The sequence below is a fragment of the Sceloporus undulatus genome, chromosome 5 (assembly GCF_019175285.1).
Source record: "Sceloporus undulatus isolate JIND9_A2432 ecotype Alabama chromosome 5, SceUnd_v1.1, whole genome shotgun sequence".
NCBI classification, from domain to species: domain Eukaryota; kingdom Metazoa; phylum Chordata; class Lepidosauria; order Squamata; family Phrynosomatidae; genus Sceloporus; species Sceloporus undulatus.
In genome coordinates, this window is record NC_056526.1 from 146,872,911 (window position 1) to 146,885,000 (window position 12,090).

The 12,090-nt window shown below is 36.4% G+C and overlaps 2 protein-coding genes across 7 annotated transcripts in view; one reads left to right on the forward strand and one right to left on the reverse strand.

Moving 5' to 3' along the window:
* The window catches only part of NR3C2 (nuclear receptor subfamily 3 group C member 2), a 192,896-nt gene extending 187,618 nt beyond the window's left edge, over nucleotides 1-5,278 (forward strand). For all 5 annotated transcript variants that reach the window (XM_042466730.1, XM_042466732.1, XM_042466728.1 and 2 more), the window contains one exon: nucleotides 1,394-5,278. In XM_042466730.1, the coding sequence (XP_042322664.1) occupies nucleotides 1,394-1,549 (156 nt within the window). In that variant the 3' untranslated portion in view covers nucleotides 1,550-5,278. The remainder of the gene's footprint in view (nucleotides 1-1,393) is intronic.
* Nucleotides 5,279-7,917: 2,639 nt separating this feature from the next.
* Nucleotides 7,918-12,090, reverse strand: part of ARHGAP10 (Rho GTPase activating protein 10) — a 125,699-nt gene continuing 121,526 nt past the window's right edge. For both annotated transcript variants that reach the window (XM_042470138.1, XM_042470139.1), the window contains one exon: nucleotides 7,918-10,744. In XM_042470138.1, coding sequence (XP_042326072.1) covers nucleotides 10,656-10,744 — 89 coding nt within the window. In that variant the 3' untranslated portion in view covers nucleotides 7,918-10,655. The remainder of the gene's footprint in view (nucleotides 10,745-12,090) is intronic.

Sequence of the window (12,090 nt, forward strand, 5' to 3'; positions counted from 1 at the left end):
TTCACTGCATCCAGTGAAACTATTATTGCTGGTCCACTTTATTGATGTTGTGGTTTTATGATTGGTCTTATTAGGAAAGTGCTTTGTGTAAAAGATTTTTGAAGACAAATTACGTTTTAATGTGAAATTACTTTTGGTTATCTTTATTAGTTTTAGAAAGATGAGAGGCCTTTGTATTAAATCTACATTGTGGTCAGGCATCCCTGCTGTGTGTTGTATTTCCCAGTGGGATTGGGGAAAGGAGGCGCATCATGTCAATGTGAAGAGAAGCTTTTCTAAATGCTTTTCTCACTTAATTAATTGGGAGACCAAACATTTTCTCTTACTCTGGGTTGCAGCAGCAACTTCAGTGGCAGTTAACTGATGGAAAAGTGCCGACAAATTAGGAGTACATTCATAACATTTGTGTTTCTAAGTGAAATTGTATACTTTTAGATTACACACACTTCTTTGAACATCTGCTTACTTTTTTGGTGTGAATCATTAAGAAAATGAGCACAGGGAAATATTTTGCCAAAAGTAAGTAGTTCATATTTGTATATGTGTATGTATGGATTGCATGTGCGCATTGTAATATATACAAGTCAAAGTAATACAGAAAATATTATCTTTGGAATTTGAACCAGGTGTGAGGAATAATGTGGACTGCAAATGTCACAAACTGCTAGAGTACAGACTCCCATTAGGTCTAACCAGCAGTTAGAGATAACTGGACAGGTAGTTCAATATAATTTGAATCATAGAATCGTAGAGTTGGAAGAGACCACTAGGGCCATGAAGGACCACACAAACCCCACTCCTGGCTTAAATCATCCATGCTCTGTTTTTGGGGACTTGGGTTGTAATATTGGAATGATTCATCTAAGAAATATTAATACTGGAGTAATCATTATAATTTCATTGGTCTAAATGTCCTACTGGACACTGAAATGTTCCTAATTTGAACTATAAAAAGTGCTGAGTAGATACAGATGGTGTTATTTGCCATGTTTGGGAGAAGGGCTCTTTAGAATGTGAACGGTCCACTGTAATTTGAAAGTTTTGCCTAGCTTTATCTAGTCACAACCAATATTTGTTTTGTGGAGTTGAAGGCTTTCCTGGCTGGCATCCATAGTTTTTTTTTTTGGGGGGGGGGGGGGGTTTTTGGGGTCGGTGGCGTGTTTGTCGAAGAGTTTCTTCCTGACGTTTTTCCACCATCGGTGGCTGACCTCTCAGAGAATGCTTGCCTGGAAAGGAGTTGGGTGTAAAACCCTATATAATATTTGTTTTATGGGAGCTAGAGTGAATCCTGCTGAAACCCAGCTATCAATGGAATACAGAAATACTTTTCTTCTGTTTGTTGCTATGCTTTCTACAATGTTTGATAATGACTGTTTCTTCTGTTGCATTTCAGCTTGTTAGCGATTTGTTGGAATTCTGTTTCTACACCTTCCGAGAGTCACAAGCTCTGAAAGTGGAGTTTCCAGCTATGTTGGTAGAAATCATCAGCGACCAGTTGCCCAAAGTGGAATCTGGGAATGCCAAGCCCCTCTACTTCCACAGAAAGTGACAGAAAATGTCTTATTGGAAGAAAGAAAGAAAAACTTTGCCTTAAGTTTCCCTGTGCTATTCCACACCCTTGAAGGACCCAAGGAACCATGTTCAAAATATGCTATACAAAATTGTACAACAATTTGAATGGTCTAAAAACCATAGGAAGGGTTTGGAGGACAGAGGGACATCTTATCTGAACTTGGTGAGACAAAGTCATAAAGATGTTTTGAGAACCATCACCCAGAAACCCCCAACATGTAGGGAAAAATGTTCCTGTTCCTCTGGATGAAAAGCCATATCTAGTCAAATAACTCTTTGATTTTGATATTTTAAGAAATGAACATTTTAAATATGCCATGTAGTTTCTGGTATTGTTTGCTTGTTTTCAAAGGGTTCAAGGACTAATATGAACTTTTTAAAAGCTTACCATTGGTTTGCACATAAAACAAAGTCAATATGGGGCATTAATTCTTGGACTATACATACACACATACACACACAGATCCCTGGATGTGTAAAATATAATGGAGCATTTGGTGTGGAATAATCTTGGTATATTCACCTGAGGCATTTGTTGTCCCATTTTATCCATCATAGATGATCTACACTGTGTTAAGTGTTCATTTATTATTTAACTTGAAAGGATAAGATGTTAAAACAAATGCCTCAATTTCAATTTATAGTATATATTGTGCTGGCTTTACCAATAATTTTTTGCAGTCTTTTGCTGTACTGTACATTGCTGTATGTATAAATTGAAGGACCTGAAAAAAATGGTGTAAGGAACTTTTGTAAATGAGACCTAAAAATCTTTAATGGTTACTAGGATGACTGGGGAAGAGTATTTTTGGAAGAATTCTATTTTGCTGGAGACTATTTAATTACTCTTTTTGTCTAAACACAAAGTAATTTCATTTTTTGTAAAGTGAATTGTTCTGCATGCATAATGAACTGTTTACAGTGTATTTAAGAAAGGGAAAGCTGTGCCTTTTTAGTATCATATCTAATTTACCAACCTGACAGCGTCTGTTGTAAATAACCACCCATAACCATTTTCAGTTGAATTTCTCCTTTTCTGTCCATTTCCATCCATGTACATTCTTCTTTCTGTTTGTCTGTTGCTTTTATGATTTTAGCACACTGAGTTCTGTTTTATGCCTCAGAACTTGAAAAAAGATAACTTTTCTAAGCTCTGTCCATGACTCTAGCTGTGTCTGTAGCTTTATGCACATTTCATCTACCAAGATAAATTACAAAGCGCATAATCCACCAAGATGTTGTCCTGCAGAAATCTCACTGGAGTAAACAAAGCTGTGAAAGCATATAGCTGTCCATTTATTTCAATGGAGCTTGCTCCAGACAACTTTCTGGTGAATTGTGCTCAGAGTCTCCTGAAAGATGTGTCAGCCCCAAAATGAAGTGAAATTCTGTCTGTCAACTTGTTTAATTCATAGGCTATGGTCCAGTACATATAAGCTAAAATCCCAGATACACTGTACTTGGAGTAAGTCTAACTGAACTTGATGGGTCCTACTTCTGAGTATATGGGATTGCACTTCTTGATTTTCCTGCAACTTTTGGTGCACCTAACTTTTGGTTAACTGAGAATGCTAAAAATATTGTGCCTCCCCTTTTTAATCTGGAATGTATGTAAGCTCCAAAAGAGTGAACTATATAAGTGGACTATGAATCTGAATGTGGAAGAATTCAGAGATATAGCCATGTTAGTCTGGAATATCAGAATCCAAAGGAAACTTGTAGCACTTTTGAGACTATGTGAAATAAATTGCCATAGACTTGGCATCTGAAGAAGTAGACCAAGTCTACAAAAGCTTATGGACAGTTAGTGTCATAGGTGCTATGAGAACTCTTTGCAGATCCAATGTGAAAGTTTGGGAAAACAGCTAAGCAAATTTGCAACTATATAATAAAGAAGAGAAGACAAACCTGGAGAGACAAATTTGTATAAAACTCTGTTCTATTGATTTTAACATAATGTCCATGTAACTATGCTTTGGACTGCCTTCTTGATTAGTTAGCCAAAGAACTTTAATAGTGTAACACTTTTAGAAATCAACAATACTGACATGAGCCTTGAAATATGGATTTCTTTCAAAGGTGTCATATAAAATAAGGTTATAAGGAGGTAGCTTTCCCGGGAATAGCATAATTATTATATATTGTATAAATAATTTGAACATTGGAGCATACATTATAAAAAAAATCCCTATGACCATTGAAATATTAAACACAGATATAAAGAAAACCATTGTCAAGAGTTATGTTTGTCTAAAGCTGAGTAAAGGTGTAAAGTTTGCATATTCCTTTAAAAAATTGATAAATCATGAAAACCAAAGTTGGGATTCAGATACTAGTTATGCCAAAAATTTGGCTGTGCCTAGTGGAGGTCAACCCTCTCTCAGCCCAAAACAAGATCCCCATGACATATCATAAGTGCTTTTGGAAGAATATTCCATTTCCAAAGCGGTTTTCTGTGCACTGTGGAGACTCATGGAACAGGTTATTTGGATCTTATGTTTAGTTCTTCAAAATCACAAAACATCCAAGTTTCTTAAATGTGAATGTGCGTTTCCATCTCCAAAACTAGATTTAAAAACATTACCACTTGTCTTTTAAACTGACAGATCTTATAGAATGGAAAGTCTGCATAAGGATATATTTAAAAAGAATCAATATATAAAGTTACATCAGCATACATTCTGTGGGATTCTGACAAACCGAGTTGAACACAGTCTGCGCTGAAACCAGTGGAACTTAAGTCATGGCTCTTTTGTCTCATCGATTTCCACTTAGTTTTGATCCAACCTATTATTTAGTTTTGGAAATCTAATGAAAACATTAGCTCCTTTGATCTGCACAGCAATATGAAAGCTGAACTTCCAAAGTGGGGGGAAATACACAGCATGCAGAGTGGTTGTTTATAGTTACAAAGTGGTTACAGATCTCTTATTTCATTTGCTTTTAAAAAATACTGAAATTGGAATTTCAAATTGTCCAGGTTTGTGGTAAATGCAGTATGCGGCTGCTTTTTTTATTAACAAAGTTACAATTTTTTTCTATCTCTAAGTAACTTTGCCTGATTAAAATATTAAAGCCATATTCTTTTTTTAAAAGAAGATATCCACTGTTAGATGTCTGTCCCAATTCACAGTGTTGTCTGATTGCTCTTATTTTTGTACCTTATTGCATTTAATCTTGGTTTGGTACAATTCATAATTCACAGAAATGTCATACGTAAAACACTAAATTAGTTTTAAAAACAATTTATATCTTTATGCAAAATATATGTCTGTCTTTGCAAACAATTGTAAGCAGATTATAATAAATCCTTTCCTTTAATCACCTGTTTATGAAACCATTGATTGTTGCTTAGAAATCATTAACATGAAATTTGAATGGAAAAAAGTACCAGGAGTACACTGTACTTTAGAATGAAATCGGCATCTGTCTCCTGCAAAATAAGATAAAACGTCAAAATGTCAAAATGATAAATTGTGTTGATTGAGTGTAACGATTTTGTGGCAATGACTGAATGAAGATATACAGCAAAAACATTGTATCCATAAGTTTTAAAAATGTAAAATAGTTTTAATTTACTGCAGTGGGTATTTCAAGAGTTAATATTGCATTGCAGTGTGTAACCAGTTTGTTGCACAGAACAAAACTGAAAAAGGACTAAAAGCTTGCAATATCAAAATCTTAATAAAATATACTTTATAATCAATAATGCAAAAATCTAATTCACAGGGTGGTATTTTCACTGACTTTTAAAAACATTTATGAATTTAATGCACTTTTAAATGTCTATTCAAAATGTGACATTTTTGAGGGAGGGAGAGGGAAAGGGTGGATCCAGTTTCATCTGGTAGATGGATAGGCAACGGTTATAATGCCAGGATTCTCAGAGGAATGTTTCAGGAATCTGTGGAGGTGAAAAGCACATTTCACCAGGGATTTGTACAGGACAGGTCCTATATTATTGGATGAAAAATAAAAAGCAGCCAGCCCTACGGTGTAAAACAGCAACAACTATGCATAAAGATGCATTAATAATTAGGGGCTTGCTTCTGTATGTTTAACTTTTTGAATAAATAGAAAATTACTGTTTGGCCTTTATGTTAATTTCTTTACATACAGTATTTTTTATAAACGATACAAATATACACAAATTAAAACGGTGTGATTAGAGGTATTCACTATTCCTTGATACCTGTATTAGCTGTATGGATTTGAGGCTGCATCTGTTTCTTTGGAAAGATGCCCTTGACTGGAATGCATTGGGCATGTGATGGGAGTTTTACATAATGGCTATATTCCCTACACTTCTGAATTTTTGTGTTGTAGTAAGCAGTGTTTTGATGATAAAATTGTTTCATTCAGCTCCTGTGTACAAGACATTTGACTCAAATGTAGAAGAGGAAATCCAACATTTACTGCCTCATTGTAACAAATATCTAGCACCAGGGTTGCAATGATGTATCAACTTACCTGGACATAAATGCCACTAAACTGAGTGGCACTTATTTCTTAACAACCATGTATAGGATTCCATTGTTAAATGCTGCGTTTTCACTTTAGCACCAGATGGCCATTGAATCCAAAAATAGCTGCTTTGACAAGCTTTACTTGTGGAAAATGACATGCATCTCAAGATAGGTTGGGGTTGGGAAAGTTTTAGGATGCAAATACAGCTGAATACTTACTATAGGTCTGCCTTTTGAAAAGTGTTCATATTCTTTAACACTGTGAAGGCACTGAGGAGTCACTGAATCAAGTCCATAAAAATAGAATGGAGACACCATTAATATGCAACTATCAAACACAGTAACTCTCTACTTTTGAGATAACAAATTAATATAATAATATAAAAATTAATATAATGTGTATTCAGAATACTAAAGAAAAAAGACAGGACTGTCTTTTTTCAGAATGATGACCAATCAATACCTGATCATCATCATATGTAAGGAAGCTTATGTGTCTTGACTTTATAATGGTGATGGTGATGAAGAGGTTCTTCACCTTGATACGAAATGAGTTTTGGTGTGAGCATCACCGATTCCAGAAAAAGGCAACAGACCTCATGGAATTGTTCCATGTGATGTCAAAGCTACACCATACAAGTTTAGAGGAATCCTGATTATAATCAGGAAAATTCACATTATTGTGATAGGAAAGGTAATAGAACTGCAACTGCAAGATGCCCAAAGCATCCCAGTGGATACACAGCAACACAAACTGGTCTGAATTCTGTTGCTACTCCTACATAAACCAATTAAATCATCATTAAACAACTGAATGAATGGGTCTAACTACTAACAGGATTCCAGCCACTCTGTAATTGTGTACATCCCCATAAAAGACTCACTATTGAAAGCCAAACAGCTCTCCCCCCCACCAATGAAAAGTCTTAGGATGGCAGTCTGGGAATCACTACAGCAGATGTCCTTTCTATGCTGGAGAAACACCATTATGCTAGAAAGGGAATGTTGTCTTAGCATTGCCCTAGCAGTGTAGGGAGCAGCAAGAGAAAAAGGGAACTGGTTGTTAGTGCATTTTTAGCATTTGGCTGAATGGCACCTAGTTCTATTGGTGAGGAAGGCAAAAAAGCTATTTGAGGACAAAGCAAGAGTAGGAGCCTCAACACAGTCTTGCCTCATATTATTCATGCAATTGCTGCCTCTATCTCAGTGTTTTTATGCAAAAAGATGTATGACCATGTTGTTTTGTTTTTTGTTTTTGTTTTGTTTTGTTTTTTTGTGGCAGAATCTAGGCCCGTGTAGCTCTTTTCACATTTGCACTGAATGTTCTGGGAAGGCCAAGTGGGCACAATTCTACCTCTCCACCACACCATCATTTTACTTCTGGGGTGGATGAGTTTAATGCCTTATATCTATATTGTGTGTCTGTCTCTTTCCTCCAGTGGAATAGTTGGAAAAGGAGACAACCTGATTTCCATTACATTATTCCACAGGCATCTGTGCTGTTTTTGGTCACATTTCCAAACAGCTTGATGATCTCCCAAGTAGAATCACCTTAAAGCTATCTGGCAAAGATTATAGCCTCAGACACAAAGAACTATATTAATGCCCCACAGCCTGGGTGGGTTCCAGCTGGACTAGGGAAATAGCACTACTTTGGATCACAACTGCACCATCTGGAAATAATTTGTGTACACTCCGAGGGCCTTATAGTTCTGGGCAAAAGAACAGACAATGATTGTCAGCTAAACCTTCTCATTAAAGAAAATAACCTAAAAGTATTGTTAACTGTAACATGTTTTTCAATCATTTTTTTAAAAGATAGAAAGACAAAGCTGCCTTTTTTTTAAAAGCAGAAAAGAGCTTGTACCATTAAAAGGTTTACTGTCTTTTTATTTAACATTAAATGCAAATCTTAAAACAGACTAACATTTGCTTAAATTTGTTCATCAAAAATTCTCTGACTCGTTAGATAAAAAGTGAGGCAAATATACAGACTATATGAACCAGGTATGGACTTTGATGTAGTAGCTCAAGTCTCATCTCTCGAGGATACAGCTAACAGCAAGAACAAGATGGGTATAATGATCATCTGCTTCTGTTGAGAAGAAAGCTGCACTCTTCAAGCCTGTCTGGTGACCTCCATTTGTCCATTGTTTCATGGGAGGAAGGAGTGTGGGACCCTTCTGCAGGCTGAAAATAAGTTTGTAATCCAATGTCTCTTGGGGGAAACTCTCCCTTAAAGAGCCATGGCCTTCAGAGAACACTGCTGGAATTCTATACACCAAATAACCTGAGATAGATCTTGCTGTACAAGAGTTGAAGGAAATGCCTGCTCTTGGCTTCCTTTGCTACATCATCACATATGTTCCGGGGAGAAATGCATACATCCAGGGATGTACACATGGCAGTTTGAGCAAAAACAGGTTCTATATGTACATTATTTCAGAGAAATGGGGAAGGAAGAAACAGATGGCAACAACAACAACCAGAACATGAGCACCCATTTGAACCATTTCTTTGTCCAGTCCAAGTCACTAGCATAAGCAGAGATTAATGGACAAGGACAAGTTTTTAAAAATATTTTGTTGGCTTAAAATATTTTATAGTGCCGTGTAACTATAAATAAAGTGAAAAATTATGGGTTTTGTTTTAAAACCCTTTCCTTTCTTTCCATTGAGAAGACATCAAATTAAACAGCCCAGCTGATTTCACTGGGCCCATATAATGTAAATGCTGCTCAGTTGCCTCCAACATGAGAATGATTTTAGGACTGGCTTACAGATTCTGCTCTCAAGGAACACTATGCAGATGTGGATCAACCGTTGCTGACTTCACTCACTGCCAATTGAGACTCAACACTTCTCAGCAGAGAGTTCATAGTTTTGGTTAAGAGTCATTGAGCACTTAGTGACTGAGGGACAAAAAAAATCACGTAATGCACATAAACTAGTTTTCTGTTTCAGTACTTCTGTTTCCGTGGTTCTGCTATCTCTGTTAAATACCACCTCCTCCCCTGAAAATCCAATGTTTAGAAATTCCATTTTAAAAAGTGTCGTATTTGAATGACTTGACAGAGCAGATAGATAATATATACAAATTGGGTGCTAAGCTTTTCTAGTATTGCTGTGATTTCAAACTAGCATTTGATACTCTTTCCACCCTTCTGATTGTTTGAAAATAAGGAGTGTATAACAAAACCCTGGATCAGTCACAAAGTTATGTGAATAACAGGTCCAAACTAGATATGACATGCACTCAAGTGTATCTCTCCAAATTTCATAAATGGTTAAAATAGTTGAGGTGCAGATTAAACAGTTCCCTCTTGGTTTCTGCCTAGAAATCATCCCCACTCAGTCACAAGCTACTTTCCAAAAGGGATAGGAAAATAAGGATACCAATATCTCTCCCCATCCCTTGTTGGTGGAAAAAAGGGTTGGAAAGATTTTTAAATCAGCTGAATGAAAAGTAGCCCCACTCCATCAAACTGCTCCATTTTGGCCATGGGACTCTTGGCTGAAAAATAGAAATGTTTGGAAGAGAATACAAGCAAAGTCATATTATCTAGTTTGGGCCAAATTATCATAAACAGTAAAGGTAATAACCACAGTGCATTAGACAGAAGTTTATATACACTTTTAGCATAGCATCAATATCGGTAGTATAGTTATACCCTGCCACTGCTTGGCCTGTTACAGAGAGGCAATGCAGGATGGCCTCGAGCTCATCTACTGTGGAAGAGTCAATAAGTTCCCCACCAAGAAAAAAGTAAGTGAAAAGGCTGCACATGTGCCTGTGGAACAACTGGCTGCACAAAATCATATGCATACAACCTCAAAGTGCAGCTGCTTGCACAATAATTTTTACCCTAACTTTAGTGCCTCGATCGGAACTACAGACCATTTCAGCTCTGTTCCCATTCAGCAAAAGGCAGAAATTTTGTGAAGTTCAATCAGACATGTATCTTTACTTTTTAAAAGTACTACTTGTATTAAATCTTTTGCATACTGTGGATAATTGAAAGGTAGACTTTCTCCTTTCTTCCTATGGATGTCAAGAGATGATCCCTGGAACCATCACACAGGCGTCAGATTAAATGGTTAAAGAGTTCTCAATATACAGGGCTTTTTCTGAACAGTTTGGGTCTTCAGCATTTGTCATGTGGGTTTGGCATAATAAACTCTTTCAAACTTCTCAAATGTTAAGAACAGAAGGACAAAAAGAACACTTTTTGTAATCTTCCTTTAACTGATAGGTGGTTGATAAATCAATCATTCGATTTAAGAATCTGGTTATTTTACAAACATACGTACACAGATACATACATATGTACATATATATATAATTATTGCTCTTTACAAACAAAATACTAATTTATAAAATTAAACCAATTCCTCCTCCAATATAAAATTATGGAAATCACAACTGTATAATTCCTATTTGGCAAAATGTTAAGTCCTTACACAGATGAAGCTCTTCAATTCACTGTCAAGCTCCTCAATCATTAAAAGTATCTGAAGCCAAGAGTGGCAACTGCGTCAAAAAAAGAAAGAAAAGAGAAGAGAAGGGAAAGAAATCCATGGATACCATGTACACCTTTCAGGCACTCAAGGCAGAGAACTAAAGAAACTGGACATAATTTTGAGGAATGAGGCCTCTCTTCCCATTTAGGGTTCCTTCAAGCCAGCCAGGTTCTCGTGAAAAATGCACTGTAGGTAAAGAGGGAGGAAAAATACAAAGCGTCCATTAGTAATAGTAGTAGTAATATTTACTTACCTTTCCTAGACTTCAAAGTGGCTAACAAAAAATCAAAACAGATGCAGGTAAAAGCTCAACATTAATAGAAATAGTTAACATAATAGCTATCAAGAGAATTAAAAGGACATTTAAAATGTATCAATTCATCATTTGTGTTAATTTGCTACTTGAGATAGTACTCAAAGACTGTTCAGTCTATGAAACTCTCTGAATAATCTTTCAACAGTTTTCTCACACAAAGAGATGAAACTTTCTAATCTCTTATTTTTCCAGGGTTTTTGCTTTCTTACTTGCCTGAGGCTCATCAAACTTGACATTATGGCAATTGCATTAGACAGAGTATGTCTATGTGGTATTTTGGGGGTTTTTTGGGAGGGGGGAACGTTTGCCTTGGAAATAGGAGTATGTAAGGTTCAGTCATATGCAAAACTGGGCGGCCAGCCAATTGTCTGCTTGAATTCTTCATACCCCTCCACTGTTTCCCCATATCAAATCTTGATCCTCTCACTCCTTCACTTTTTTGAAGATGGGATTCCTAAAGAACAATGAAGGAAACTGGCATGGGCCTGCGGACCATAAGAACCCTAAAAAACCCCAAAGCAAAACAACATTTTGCAGAATGCTAACAGCTTATTAACGGATGACACCTCGACGGCATAATTATGCTTAAATGTTCTTTCAGAAAAAGTATCATTTTAATTTTTTGGAACTGCGAGGCTGTCCTTTTCTCAGCCGTCAAGCGATTTCAGGAATAACTAGTCCAATGACAGAGCCACTTAATAAGCATTTTAGGAGACTGTTTAGTATTTGGTAGCAAAACTGACCACATGTAACTTGGCAAAATTGCTCAGATAGGAGAAGATAATAAATCTGTATACATGTACGCACACGCACGCACGCAAAGACACAGCTTTTAGAAATTAATACCATATGAAGGAGGAAACGAGGCCGTTTTTCCAAGACAAACCTTGTGGTCTCATAAATACTTTTCTTGATATACGAACACGACTTGACTCCAGGAAATCCTACTTAACGCCACCCACTGCTACTGAAAGTTCACCAGGAATTAGCCACACATTTTCAAGTCTTTCTGCAGGCAACAAACTGGAGATTTACATCTTTAAGCAGGATACTCATAAAGTTCTATTCTACCCAAATATTGAATTCTGTATTAGCACAGAATATGGAAATATGCAAACCTTGAAGAGAGACAGAGAGACACACAACCTCTTCCTCTATTTTTAAATTACGACTACCGCTATTATTAACATTATTGCTGCCACCACTACCAACACCT